This window comes from Cucurbita moschata, unplaced genomic scaffold (assembly GCF_002738365.1).
Source record: "Cucurbita moschata cultivar Rifu unplaced genomic scaffold, Cmos_1.0 Cmo_Scf00001, whole genome shotgun sequence".
Taxonomy (NCBI): Eukaryota; Viridiplantae; Streptophyta; class Magnoliopsida; order Cucurbitales; family Cucurbitaceae; genus Cucurbita; species Cucurbita moschata.
Window position 1 is genome coordinate 1764889 of NW_019268517.1, and position 14720 is coordinate 1779608.

The window sequence follows — 14720 nt, forward strand, 5'->3', positions numbered from 1 at the left end:
AAAAAAAAAAAAAAAAACAAAGAACACTGTGATGGAATAACATTTTATCATCCCAATATCTTCTTGTTCTTTTCTTTCTCTTCTTCCTTGATTATCTTTGTTTGCAGTTCTTTCTGGTCCCAGTAGAGAACTTTGGTCCTTATCTCTCCATGCAAGACAAGTCACTCCACCTTCTTATTTAAGGATAAGCATCACTGTGATCAAGTCTCTAGCTGCTGGAGCGACACTGTTCAGAAAAGAATCAGAATTCAGAACCTACTATTTCATGACCCTGTGTAAGTCTCATTTTTTGTTTTGGCTCCTTTCTTGTGGTGGCCCCCTCCCCCCTTTGCAATTCTTTTTTGTTTTCTGTAATGGCGTATGGGAAAGAATCTTATCTAATCCATCATTACTTCCTGCTTCCAAATGTTTGTTTTTTGTTTCTGCCGCTCGCTCCACTCACTCTGCTATTTTTCTCTCTCTTACTGTATATTTTATACATGTTCTTCCCCCCCTAACTGCATATTTTATATACTTTTCTTTTTAATTTAAGTCATGAGATAGACATTTGCCATTCATCATCATCTGAGATTGTATATAATTAATTATTATTGTGTTTTTTTAGTTCAATAGGTAGAGGTGTAGATTCAAACTTTCGTCGATGTAACAGTTCAAGCCTACCGCTAGTAGATATTGTCATCTTTGGACTTTCCCTTTCGGATTTCCCTTCAAGGTCTTTAAAACGCGTCTACTAGGGGGAAGTTTCTATACTCTTATAAAGAATGCTTTGTTCTTCTCCCCAACCAATATGAGATCTCACACAAGATCTTAGTTGAGTCATGCTCGTGTTGGCATTATCTGAAATTATATATCTTCTGTTATAATACTTATAATTATTCATTCAACGGTTGTAGTTGTTCTATGGTAGTCATTTTCAGGTTCTTTAAAGTGGGTGAGTGGGATGATGTTGGTTGTAACTTGTTTATTTAAGTTCAACCACATGTGTGGTTGGAGAATTTGAAGCTTTGATTCCTTAATTAAGGGTATATGCCATTAAATGAAGGGTATATACCTTATAGGAGGCCTGAATAGGTAAAACAAAGCAAAGTATGCTGTTGGGTTTACTTCCATTAATTCCATCCCTCTTCTTAATATATACACAAGGAGGGGTAAAAAAAAAAAGTTCATTTTATCATCAATACATAATTATTGGAATGAATCTAACTCCAGTCACTTCTACATTTCAGGTCCATCCATTAATGAACAACAGAAGAACTCATATATTGAAGGTGCAGCGCAGCTCCATAATGGAAATGGCATCGAATCTAGGTATTCTAAACTTGCATTTCCTGAAACGAGTCGATTTTCAGTAAACTTATTGCATAGTAAACTGTGTTTTAAGCGAAAATTTACCCAAAAAGGAAGGATTTAGAGGCATATTTGTGAAGAGTGAAAGATGGGGGAGAGTATTTTGGTAGGGTCATAGCCAATAGGCATAGGGGGACAAAGATGAGTGTGTGGGGCTAATAAGGAAAGCCAGAGGGCACCCACCCCTTCCTTTCTTCTCTTCTCTTAGAAAAACACACTTGTGAAGGGTAACTTTCAGGAGCTGCAAATTGGTTAGGCACAGCAGAGCATATAGAGTAAGAAGAGAAGATATGATGTTTGGAAGGAAAAGAAATGGCATGTGCTTTGCTTTGAAGTAGCTTTTCATTCTTTCATTCGTAGTGAGCACACAAGTGATGGTGGTCCTAATAAGCTTTCTAACTAACACCCTTTACTGCATTGATTATGACTGCCCCTTTCCTATGCTCCTCCTCCTCTCCTGTTCTCTTAAATGAGGCCCTTCTTGACAACACACCATATTTGATGTGCAACGCAATGACAATGACCTCCATTTAATCCTATCCTATCCCTCGTTACGAGTGACCATATTTGATGTGCAACGCAATGACAATGACCTCCATTTAATCCTATCCTATCCCTCGTTACGAGTGAGTTTTTTTTTTTTTTTTTTAATTTCTACTCCATGGATAGAAGATGTATCAATCTCAATTAATTTAATTGGTGTTAAATAAATATTATTGGATAAAGTCATGAAACTAATGAAAAGATAATAAATATTGGATCCGTACAATTGATTGAGACTTTGCAAAAAAAAAAAACAAAATATATATATATATATATATAAAAGATCCGCTAAATATTGGTGGGAGACTTTGCATTAATTTGACTTGTAATAATATGAATAAATTTTAAAAAATTGCAAATATGGTAACATTGTTTTAAATTTCATAGATATTTGGTCAATCTTATTTTTAGAAAAATTATCCCTGGTAAATTTTTTTGAAAATTATAGTATTAAACAAAGTTTTTTTTTTTAATTAAGTTTTTTTTTTTAATTATTAATATTTATTTAGAAAATATGACGGTAAATGAATGGCTGTAATTTATTCGTGTGTTTTTAGTGTCTTTATTTAAAATAAATTATGTTTCTGAGTGTCTTTATTTAAAATAAATTATGTTTCTATTTAAAGTATTTAATTCTCAACTTGCCCCTTGTGGTATTGTGAGAATAAAATCAAATGTTTTTTAACTTATAATTTGAAATTGAAAAGAAAATGAAACTAAAATACAAGTTAATGTTTTAATTATAGCTACCGAAAATGAAACTAAAATATAAGTTAATGTTTTAATTATAGCTACCTGTTTAAGCATATTATTTCTGTGATTTATATAAGTTGGAAGTTATACCTGTTGCATATTATTTCTGTGATTTATGAGTTGAAGTTAGAGAAAAGACTGTAGAAAAAATCTGGTAAAAAAGGAAGTGGTAAAGACCTAAATAAGAATGGAGCATTGATTTATTCGTTCAAAATCATAACAAATCATAGCGATCACACCTACCTAAGATATTTTCATTTACGAGCTTCCTACACCAAAGTTTGTAGGATCATATATTCGTCTCGTATTTCTATTTAAGTGGAGGACTCCAAGTAAGAGACGATCTATTACTTAGTATAATGGTTAAGAAGTCCTCAACAAATGATAGGCAAGACACCATTCATTGAAAATCGACGAACCATTCATTGAAAATCAACGAACGAACAGTTGTTGATCTCGACTGAGGTCAGCCACCGAGCAGATAACAAAATCTCGACCATCTTTATTTTGAAATTAAGAAGTATAGAGGTACATTAAATATGACAAATCTAGAGTAAGTTGGAAACTGAAAACACTTATGATTGTCTCACATTATATAACCAAGAAAACAACGTAACCAAATGATCATTAGCAAACAGCATAAAAATCAACTCCTACCAATCTAACAAATTTAAAAGTTTTATGGTACCAACCAACCTCAAGCTTGTTTCGTGTAGAAACGTAAGGCAACTGCCAATCCCAAAATTGCAAGCGGGACGAGGAACTGGAGGAGCTTGATGATGAACTCCGACGTCTTGTCCTGATTGTAATGAGGCTGTTTCGGAGGCGTGTATGCGACCTTCTTTGGAATTGTCGAACCATCAATCTCTCCAACATAGTATTGATCCATCATTTCTCTTGCGTTGTCACTGTGCCCCACATCTTCAAAATCGTCCGTTGCATCTTTTCCTGAGCGAGAAAAACCGAGTGATCGTACCGTGTAAACGTTAGGTGTTGTTGTTTCGAAATGTACAAATTATGGACAGTGGGTTAGGATTGAAACTCTATAAGCTGAAATAGCATACCTGTGGCTGATAACAAAACATCATCACCTCCAGGATGGTCATCTAAGAATTTGGTCACGTCATATACCTGTTCAAATAAACAAATGAACCAAAGAGTTCAGAAAGCTGGTGTACTCAGTTGAAAGAATCTGGTATAATTCTACACGATTCTATAACGAACGCATATCCTAAGCATAGCTCAACTCGTTATTGCATGTACCCCTTGACCAAGAGCTCAAAGCAGGTTCTTCCTTTCCTATAAGAGCCCAAACTCATCACTAGCAAATATTATCCGCTTTCGTCTGTTACATACGTCGTCAGCCTCACGGTTTTAAAACACGTCTACTAGGGAGAGGTTTCTACATCCTTATAAGGAATGTTTCGTTTTCCTCTCCAACTGATGTGGGACCTCACATTTCCGAAGATTGACCCATAATAGTTTTTTAAGTACTAAGATGACTGCCTAAGAATTTGAACCCAAGTCCTCGGTAGGTATTCTCAACGTTTAAACATCTCGAGCCATTACCACTAGGACTATACTTTTATGCATGAAGAATACCAATCAAAATCAGTTGAACATACACAATAAAGGCATTTTTAAGTAAAGAATCTGTCCAATGTTCATATTAGGACACACTAGTTCTTAAGTTCAAAGAATTCATCGACACATTCCGATCATTCTAAAAATATGAACGACCATAATAGTGAGTACCTTTGCCAAGATGTCCCCATGGAGTTAAAACATAAAGCGAAAAAGAGTCCATAAAGATTATGGTAGAAGGATTTCTAGATCATAAAAAATATGCCAATGGAACAGCCATGATAAGCTCCATATTAGCAAGGGGCAAAATTATCAAAGACTAAGCTTTTCTACCTATGAATCTTCGTATCACTGCTATCTGTAACTCAAAACTAATCATCGTTGGTAGTTCTGATGAATTTTCATCAAGAAAATAAACTTATATATCCGTTAATTTCAACAATGTAACACGAGATACCTGGGTACGAAACGGGCAAGCTGTACATTATCCATAGTTCTTCTAAAAATTGAAAGAGCGATTTAGATGAAAAACTGTAAACTATCCATAGATCTTCTAGTATAGGAAATTATTTCCCCATTCGAGGGATATTAAGACGAAAAACTGTAAACTATCCATAGGTCTTCTAGTAAAGGAAATTATTTCCCCGTCCGAGTGAGATTTAGACGAAAGACTGTAAACTATCCATGGATCTTCTAGTAAAGGAAATTATTTCCCCGTCCGAGTGAGATTTCGACGAAAAACTGTAAACTACCCATAGACTTTCTAGTAAAGGAAATTATTTCCCCGTTCAAGTGAGGTTTAGACGAAAAACTGTAAACTATCCATAAATCTTCTAGTAAAGGAAATCGTTTCCCCGTTCGAGTGAGATTAAACGAAAAACTGTAAACTATCCATGGATCTTCTAGTAAAGGAAATTATTACCCCATTCGAAGGAGATTTAGACGAAAAAACAGTACACTATCCATAGATGTTCTAGTGAAGGAAACTATTTCCCCCATTCGAGGGAGATTTAGACGAAATACTGTAAACGATCATAGTTCTTCATTTCGGCCTAGTTTTTTTTGTATGTCATTGTATATTCTTTGGTAAAGTCCGTAGCTCACAAACTCAAGTCTCATCGGCAAGAAGATAATGTCCAAAACAGCTTAATAATCAGGAAAACAAAGCAAGCAATATGAAGATTAAGAGTACCATAAAGAAAAAACAAAACATAAACGAATTCATACCACACTGTACTGGTTTGAAAATTAGCAAAAAACCTAAGTGACAGTCAATGACTCCATGGTCGTATGAAATAGTATGAAATCACCACTGTATCTACAAGCAAGAGCCATTAGGTTGAATAACAGACAACAAATAGATCATAAAATCCTATCCAGAAACTACAGATCTAAACAGTTCAATACTCTGTTAGAATGCAAAATCTGAAAACAAAACAAAACAAATCTGAAATCTCAAACAAAATCCAAACCAACGCCGAACTCCACCGCCACAACAAGAACCAAAATCCACCCAAAAACTCGCCGAATCCGCGAGTAAAACGGAAAAAATCATAGATCCAGAAGAACAAGAAGAAGAAGAGAAATGGATTTTATATATATATATATATATACCTTGCCACTAATGATGAGCCAACAGTCCTTGTGATTGTTGTGCTCAGCGACTTCCTTCAAGGTGAAGACCTTTTCTCCGCTACCCATATGCTCGAATCGGGTTCGTCGATCGAATTAGAGCTAATTGAGGGGCAGATAGAAGGAAATTTTGGGCTACAAAACAAGGATGGAAACCGAACGTAAAACGATCATACACTATATATATATATATATATATATAACTGAAAGGAGAAATTAAGCTCACGGAAAGATTTGGATGTCAACTACAAAAAAAAAAAAAAAAAAAATTGGGATTCGGTAGTAGGTGAGATGGAATGACGATAGTGTTTGTTTGAAAGGCAAAAAAATAATGGAAACCCAATCAAAAGTGGTCACAATTGGTTGGCAACAACGTGCAACAACACGGACACCATCTCTAAGATCCATTATAAGCCGATTTTTGGGACCAAATATTATACATATATGTGTGTGTATGTGTGTGTATATATATGTATATATGTCTAAACTTTTATAATTTCATTAAATTTTAAATTAGTTTCGTTGAAACTAAATTAATAAAAATACTCTTCAACCTTGTATTTGTCTCGTGATAAGAAATTCAATTTCCGCTCAAATAGTCTCGTGAAAGAGGGCCTTTTTAGGGTTTTGGGGATAGAGGGACTTGAACCCTCACGATTTTTAAAGTCGACGGATTTTTTTCTTACTATAAATTTCTTTTTTGTCGGTATTGACACGTAGAATGAGATTCTATCTTTATTCTATTCGCATCTGATTAATCAGTTCTTCAAAAGATCTGTCAGACTCTGAATGGAGTAAATGATTTGATCATCGATTTATAACAATTTGTTCATTTTTATATATAAATATAAAAAATAGAGATTCGAGTTGTCATTAATGTATTAAATCTTTCATCTTTTCTGGAGTTTGGAAGGATTCATTCCATTTTATATGGAATTAGTTAATATTTTATTTCAAAATAATACTCTTAAGCTTTCGCAATATTTTAAAAAATACCTCTGTTCCAAAGTTTTATTAATAATATTCTTAAATTAAAAAAAAAAAACACCTTTAAACATTTTTTATAAATTTAAAAATGTGTTGATACTATTTTAAAAATTAATGGATATTTTTTTAAAATAGTTTCAGAAGAAAAATGGTATTTTTTAACTTTAATAAAAATTGAAATATATTAATGAAAATTTTAAAGGTATTTTAATTTTTTTTTTAATTTTAATAATATTAAAATTAAAAAAATTAAATGTATTTTTTAAAATAAAAGGTTGGTGAGCATTTTTATTAATTTATAATATTTTTTTATTAAAAAAAGAGAATTTAAAATTGGAATTAAAAGTCTTTACAATTGACCTAGATAGCCACCATATCCACCTACCAAACGATGTACAAATTTTATTAAAATCAAATTAATTGTTTTTTTTAATTTTTTTTTATTTCAAATTTTAAAATCCAAAACCAACCTTGGAATACAATGGGTATGCTTTGATTAATAGTCATATTAATTTTAGTTTTTATTAACCATAATTTTAAATTAATATTTTACATTTACTATAAACTTTTAATATAATTTTGATATATTTAACATTTTTTTAAAATTAATAAATATATTAACTGTGTCTTGTATGACATTTAATTTTTAATTACATATATAATATACTTTTTTTTTTCTCGAGAACATATTATACACAAAAATTGGAAGCTCAGAACCTATAACATGTTAAAAGACCTATTGAACGTATACCTAAAATTTAAAATAATAAACGATTAATTTCTTCGATATACAATTTGAGATAAATTTATTAATAAAATTATAGTAACCAGTTCTAATATTTTAAACCATATTTAACTCATATTATATATATAATTATAGAGACAAAATTTATAGTTTGATCGTAATTAAGTGTTGAGAATAGGAGATGTTGTTAAAGATGTTTGCCGAGCCCATCGTTCAGTTTTTTATCCCTAAATCATACTGAATGACTTAGTTTTTACTGCCAAATTTCACAAATATTTCAAATCGATTATTTTTTTTAATGTATTAATACGTTCTGTATTAAATTTAAAATTTAAATTTTTTTCTTCAAAAAATTCTCGATACTTTTAATGCATATAAAATTAATTTGTGGATCATAGGAATTTTATCAATTTTTTTAATAATTTGAATGGAAATTAAAATAAAAACTAATTGGAAAACACGCGCATATATATATATATATATATATATAATTAATTAATTAATTAAAAATATATTATTATTATTTTTTTAATTTAGGGCTAAGCCCAAACATTTTAGGTGGAAGACGAATTAATGGGCCTTGAGAAACCCCAACGAAGGCCCAACTTGAAAGCCTCATATACAAATTGATATCTCTCGCACAATCCCGTTCTCTTCCAAAACCCTAGCTGCTCGCAGAGACTGAGAGAGTAGCCGCAGGAACAAAAATGGTGTCGGGTTCTGGAATCTGCGCCAAGCGCGTCGTCGTTGACGCCAGGCACCACATGCTTGGGAGGCTGTCTTCTATCATCGCCAAGGAGCTTCTCAATGGACAGAAGGTGGTTGTTGTTCGATGTGAGGAAATTTGCATTTCTGGAGGATTGGTTCGTCAGAAGATGAAGTACATGAGATTCTTGAGGAAGCGTATGAATACCAAGCCATCTCATGGTCCCATTCACTTCCGTGCTCCTGCCAAGATCCTTTGGCGAACAATCCGTGGGTAATGTCTATTCTCGCATTGTGTTTTCTATTCTTGTTTGTAGTTAGATAGAGATGAAAATGTGTGTTCGTTTGTTTTTGTTTTCCTTGGACGGCTTGTTTAGGTCCTGAATCGTTCAGGACGGCTGCATCTTACATTTATATATTCACTGTGGTATTCGAGTAACTTGTTTTGTTCATACCTGAAAGATTTTGAAGAAAATTTGTGTTTCCTTGTCTTCGTATTCATTGAAAGGGATTTATTATAATGTTGAATGAATTATGAGAGCAACTAAACAGTTGCGCAGGATATGTTTTCTGTGATTTTGTAGCAATCTGTTTGGTTTACACTCTTATTGTGGATCCAATCGCATGGTTTACTATGTTTAATTGGCTAACTCTTAGGCTTATGAGTGACATATTGAAACTTCGAATTGATTTGGCATATTTCCATTTCCACAAAGAAACTAATGATTTTTCCAGCCACGATTTTAGCTTAGGGGTTTGGGTTTCTGATTTATCTTTTTGCCATTCCTATACGAACGCTATAGGTAGGTCTACAACTTATCTGTTTACCATTTTTGTGTTATTTTAGTATGATCCCACACAAGACAAAGCGTGGAGCTGCTGCTCTTGCTCGTTTGAAGGCATATGAAGGCGTTCCACCTCCATATGACAAGATGAAAAGGATGGTCATCCCCGACGCTCTCAAGTGAGTTTGAGAATCAGATCTTATCAGAAACAAAGAATTAGATACAAATTATGGGACTAGAATTAAAATTTGAGCTACTAATTAATCTGTGTTGTTGCAAAAGACATAAACAAAGCAATACCGTTATGTTCTAGTTTTCTGTATTTATGTTTTCTCCATATTTTTTGATATTGTAGGGTTTTGAGGCTTCAAGCTGGACACAAATACTGCTTGTTGGGCAGACTCTCATCTGAAGTGGGATGGAACCACTATGACACTATCAAGGTACACGCATTACGAATGATTATTGAATGTTGGTTTCTGTTCATAATGTCTTTATTCCAAGTCTATTGAATCATATCATTTTGCCATATGTTTTTACATTGTGTTTGTGAGATCATTTCTCTTTATTATGTATTCTGATTTCTGGGTTGTTGTATCACAGGAGCTTGAAAGGAAGAGGAAGGAGAGGGCTCAGGCCGTGTACGAGAAGAAGAAGCAGTTGAATAAGTTGAGGGTCAAAGCCGAGAAGGTTGCGGACGAGAAGCTCGGTCCCCAGTTGCAAGTAATAGCCCCAACTAAATACTAGTTTGTTGCAAGATTTGTGTTATGGGAGAATTGAGTTGAGTTGCATTTGCATTTTTCTTCATAGCGTGCCATTTTGTTGTCTATTCATGATGATGATGATGATGATGATGTTGGTCACCATTTTTCTTATCCTTTTATCTTCGGATTTTGAAATTAGTTTAAATTTGGGGAATCGCATGTTATTCCTTAATCTACTTAGGTTCATCTCATATTCTGAATTTTGTATTTATTTTTATGTTTTTTTAAAACTACATATTTTTCAAATTATTTACCTGGTTTTCATCTGCTTGAAGAAATATTTGAATTCTTGCTTAATTTTTAGAAGCAGTTTATAAAAAAAAAATTCATAAGGTGGCTTAAAAAAAAAAAGAAAAAAAAAGATATATATATATGTATGTGAAAGTACTATTTGTAAGTTTAATAATTAATTATGGGTATTTATTTTTAATTTAGATAATTAAAGCTACTTTAGCACTTTATACATATTTCTTGAATCCAAACTAAATTTAGAATATTACAAATTGAACATCTTAAAACCTATATGATTTGAAATGGTTATCAAACATATTTCAGATTAAAAAAAGCTTACAACATATATATAATTTAACCGTCGGAGCCATAATTAATGGGAGATTGATTTAGAAATAACGGGTTCTGTGTAATTTGAACTACAAGTTGCTGCATGAACTCAGGGTAAGAATGTTGGTTAATCACAGCTACTTTATTACCCATTATCAGTTCAAGTAAATAAAAAGAATCGTGCTCTCTTATTCCAAGATCCCTTGACTGGCTGTTAAAGTAAATAAAAAGAACCGTACTCTCTTATTCCAAGATCCTTTGAGGGGCTGTTATGTATCGCCGGCTTCACGATGTTAAAATCCGTATGCTAGGGAGAAGTTTTTATACTCTTGTACCATTTTAAGTTACCTTCTCTAACTAAGAGAAAAATTACGATCATTACCACAATGATGTAGAGCCATGAAAGAAAACTTCCAAACCGCTCTTCAGCGTTTGTGGAGCCACGAAAGAAAACTTCCAAGCTCTTCAGCGTTTGCAGCCCACTCGATGATTGTCCCCATTCGGTCCTAACCATTCTGATACTGTTTTCCTGTCGAAAGTACGTCGGTATTCTGATTTTTAATGCAATACAGTACATGAACACAACGAAAAGAGTTCAAAAATTGCAGGGCAGAATTATCGGAAGCTTCCTCACTGCCTATTTGAACTAAATGCGAGGAGGCATGCATACCTATCAAGTTGCTTTTCTACCCATACTTCCATCCATGAGGAAACTTGATTTTCTGAGTACATCAGATAATGGAAGATTGTCCAAAACCTGTGAAAAATGAACAATTTAATGGTCAAGGAAGCATATGTACGACTCAAAATCAAAGAAAATTAAGCCAACACCACTTGAAGATGAAAAAAATCACGTCTCAGCAAAGTCTTCAATGAAAAATTGGGTAATGAAACAATGTTCAACAATTGAGGAAACAAATTCATGCATATGCAATCATACATCATTTGATGTTTCTCTGAGAAAGAAATTGAGGGAAAAGGCAACACTATTGATGCGTAGAGTAATTGATTACAATTTACTACCATATGTTTCACAAGTTATCTTTTAACATACCTCAAGCATAATTACCCAACATGGCTGCTCCTCCACGTCTCCTGTTGAACAATGGTTATTGTTACAACTACATTGTAGAATCATAAATGCAGAGGTTATGTATAAAGGAGCAACAAATGTAACAAACCACTATCTATATTAAACTGTCTGCTGCTGAGTTACAAAGAAGAATAAAGAGAAAACAATCAAGTTTGGCAAATAATGTCAACAATAGAATACATCAATAAATAAAAAACAAGAATAGAAGAAGTTTAAGACCATTCTTTCTCATATATTTTTAAGATGCAACTAGAAGATAAAATAATTTTCTTTTCTGGTGTTTTATCGTTTAAATATCCAAATAATTGATTCACAAGCTAAAATATCTATTAAGGTTGTCATATAATATGCGTTTAGAAAAAGAAAAAAAGTTCAAAATTATGGAATGAATACTTTTCAAACAATTTTAGAAGGTATTACTCATTTCATGGTTGAGAAAAAGTGTCGCAAAAGCACACATGTATAAGTCATAATGTTTTCGAGATAGAGCAATACATATGTACAAGTCATATTTTGGTGACCTCTTGTAGGCGCATTCAACATTATGTAATCCATTATACCCTGTCATATAACTGTGGACAAAAAAAGATGGCACGCACACACACACAATCAAGTTGGCATAACAAAACTAGAGATTCAGAGCATATAACTTGTTTAAATTCTTGAAGTCTCCTATTTTAAAAGAAGTTTATGACTAATTAATTTATTTGAATGTTCACAATGTCATCGGTGGAATATTTGGATTGAAGAAATGGAAGAACTTAGAGAAATCAAACATAGGGATAGATTTTGTTCTCCTTGTGGCTTCCACATAGCGTTCTCTTCATAGGATCTGCATTTTTGTAAACCTAAGGATTTCGGTAAGAAGATTACTTGCGTCCTTGCCCCCTAACGGTTCTATATATCTTTGTCATTAACAAACTTTTTTCTTCTTACCGGCACCAAGCAGGGGAATATCCATATAGCTTGAGGAAAAATATTGCTTTCTTAAATTCAAATCCAAAATTCGTAAACAATTCGCAATAATGGCTTCTAACTATCATCTCATACAAAACTCACATATCTGCTAAAGAGAAGAGAAAAGAAAAAGAACCACAATTCTCAAAAACACTAGTGACGGTTCCTATCAAATAAGGAGACTTCCTTTTTGGAGCTCCCAGAGGACAAATCAGTTAATCTCAACTTCTAACTATGGTCACATTATGGTTGTAGAAAAGGATTGTCAAAAATTCAATCTTCAAGGATACAGGAAGCTTTGAGGTTTTTTGTACCAAACAGGACATTTCAACCAGCTAGCACGAAAGTATTATTTATTTAGCGCTCAAGATAAACAGAAAATGGGAAGACAAGATATCCTGCTATGGCCAAAGTTAAGGAATCCACCCCCCCAAAAAAAAAATGAAAAACTCTCCACTTAGCTAGGATAAAGAAAAATGGTACAGCAAAACAAAAGCGTTCAGATTTAGCAAGCAGGAAACCTGAGTGGGTAAAAATATTGAATGCAACAAAAATATCCTGAGCGGCTACGAATTTACATTTCAAGATAAAGAGAGATAGAAATCTTACTTTCAGTGGAATAGAAAGATTGGCAGTACGCATGATTGCTTCAGCAATCCCATGGGCATACCAAGGCTACAAGGAAATAAAGTTGCAAGGTCAAACACAAAGAAAGCTGACGGAGAAAAATTAACAAACAAAAGTAAACATGAAAGATGCAGCCAGAGCTTACTATCAATTGAGCTAGATTCATAGTTATTGAGAAATGAAAATTATCTCACCAACGTAGAGCAAAAATTAACAAAGAAGATTTATGGGCATTTTTTTTCATGCTAGTTTGACTTATTTCTCAAAAATTACATCGAGGAGAGAATACTCAAGATCAGAACCATTGGTCCGTTGGAACAAAGATTTTCTCGTCCAGCTTAATGCTAATTTACGTATGATGCCACATGAAAATTTAACAACTTCAATCATGAATCCAGTACAATACGTGATATCTAACAGTAGAATTTTATGGGAAATTTTTAGTTGTGGAATCTTTTGTTTATTAACATCCATAGTTTGCAGAATGCGCATGTATTATGCCACTTACCATTCCTACTCTGCCTTCAGAAAACATCATAGCAATGATATCAGAAGTACATTATGCTTTTTAAGAAACCAGCATGTTGAATTGACAGGAATAATACATATGCTTGTAACTATGGCCGAGTTTAACCACACACACGCCACGTCCATCAAGTAAACGGGAAAAATCATTTGATCCAAAATATGATCACTCTTAAAGAGCCTCCTGGACACAATTTTCTAGCTATTATAGCAACATGATGACAATTCACTCATATCAATCCGAATACTTCATGCCTTAATGCTTGCGAATACCTCCAACCTATACAGATTTCAAACTATGTCTATGGCATACCTTCAAGCTGATTGAACGTGATGCTCTGTTCCATAACTCCAACCAACCGTTACCGCTGAACGAAGTATCCATGATTCGGATCGTACGATGCGGAATGTATAAAATCGCGAACCTCACGAGAATTATTCATCGAAATCCATAACTCCGAAATGCGAAATGTGAGTAAGAATCAATCCGAAAATGAGAAGAGTAATGCTTACAAGAATCGGCTCGTCATCAACAACATGAGTCGAAAAAAGTGATCAACAGCGCACGATCGTTGATCTGAATTCACTGCAATATAAAGTTCTAAGAATTGGAGACAACATTGCGGAACATATGGGAAGAGAGGGAGAAAATATACCTCGAGAGAAAGGGAGAACAATGAGAAGTTTCTGAAAGGAAACATCAATGGCGCCATAACAGGATGTTCTGTGATGGAAGGACTTTGTTAGTAGACTTTGTTGGTATAATTGCTCTGAGGGTTTTGGTGAGCCTTTGGGCATAAACTCCCGCCAAAAAATTTCTCCATTTTTTAATATATTATTTTCTAACAGCAAAAAAAAAAACTTTCCTCTAAACATGTTTTTATTGGATAGTTTTTTTATTTTTTAATATAATTCTATTATACAATATTAAAATATATATATATATATATATATATATATATATATATATATATATATATATGAGGCCCGATCCCAGCTAATGCGGATAAATCTCTAATAGCTCTATCCCACATGGGGTGGGACGATCCCGTTTAGCTAATACAGATAAATCTCTCATAGCTATATATATATACAAAAAAAAAAAAAAAAAA

General features: G+C 33.2%; 2 protein-coding genes and 1 long non-coding RNA gene across 5 annotated transcripts; 1 reads left to right on the forward strand and 2 right to left on the reverse strand.

Annotated features, from left to right (window-relative positions):
* Positions 1–3125: 3125 nt before the first annotated feature.
* LOC111443010 (cytochrome b5-like) lies at positions 3126–6054 on the reverse strand. Its single transcript, XM_023080609.1, has 3 exons — positions 5842–6054; positions 3708–3774; positions 3126–3591 (listed from the first exon to the last, which is right to left on the reverse strand). Exons 1-3 carry the CDS (start codon positions 5926–5928, stop codon positions 3341–3343), a joined length of 405 nt encoding a protein of 134 aa, XP_022936377.1. The 5' UTR covers positions 5929–6054; the 3' UTR covers positions 3126–3340.
* A 2170-nt stretch (positions 6055–8224) lies between these two features.
* LOC111443004 (60S ribosomal protein L13a-4-like) lies at positions 8225–10036 on the forward strand. Its single transcript, XM_023080596.1, has 4 exons — positions 8225–8570; positions 9144–9260; positions 9437–9524; positions 9685–10036. Exons 1-4 carry the CDS (start codon positions 8299–8301, stop codon positions 9826–9828), a joined length of 621 nt encoding a protein of 206 aa, XP_022936364.1. The 5' UTR covers positions 8225–8298; the 3' UTR covers positions 9829–10036.
* An 813-nt stretch (positions 10037–10849) lies between these two features.
* Positions 10850–14416, reverse strand: LOC111449757. Of its 3 annotated transcripts, XR_002711723.1 has the most exons (7): positions 14265–14351; positions 14122–14194; positions 13922–14063; positions 13066–13131; positions 11461–11501; positions 11077–11163; positions 10850–10935 (listed from the first exon to the last, which is right to left on the reverse strand). It is a non-coding gene; the product is annotated as an uncharacterized LOC111449757 (long non-coding RNA). The 3 variants fall into 3 exon arrangements; XR_002711722.1 differs by having other exon boundaries at positions 13922–14194; positions 14265–14416; XR_002711725.1 differs by having other exon boundaries at positions 11041–11163; positions 13922–14194; positions 14265–14416.
* Positions 14417–14720: the final 304 nt, after the last annotated feature.

Bases quoted from the DNA above. Each gene is read 5' to 3' on its own strand.
- LOC111443004 (XM_023080596.1), top strand. From the start codon at position 8,299: ATGGTGTCGGGTTCTGGAATCTGCGCCAAGCGCGTCGTCGTTGACGCC. The intron at 8,571-9,143 runs GTAATGTCTATT...GTGTTATTTTAG, and splicing joins CTTTGGCGAACAATCCGTGG to TATGATCCCACACAAGACAA. The intron at 9,525-9,684 runs GTACACGCATTA...GTTGTATCACAG, and splicing joins ACCACTATGACACTATCAAG to GAGCTTGAAAGGAAGAGGAA.
- LOC111443010 (XM_023080609.1), bottom strand. From the start codon at position 5,928: ATGGGTAGCGGAGAAAAGGTCTTCACCTTGAAGGAAGTCGCTGAGCAC. The intron at 3,775-5,841 runs GTATATATATAT...TTATTTGAACAG, and splicing joins GGCTCATCATTAGTGGCAAG to GTATATGACGTGACCAAATT. The intron at 3,592-3,707 runs GTATGCTATTTC...TTTCTCGCTCAG, and splicing joins TGTTTTGTTATCAGCCACAG to GAAAAGATGCAACGGACGAT.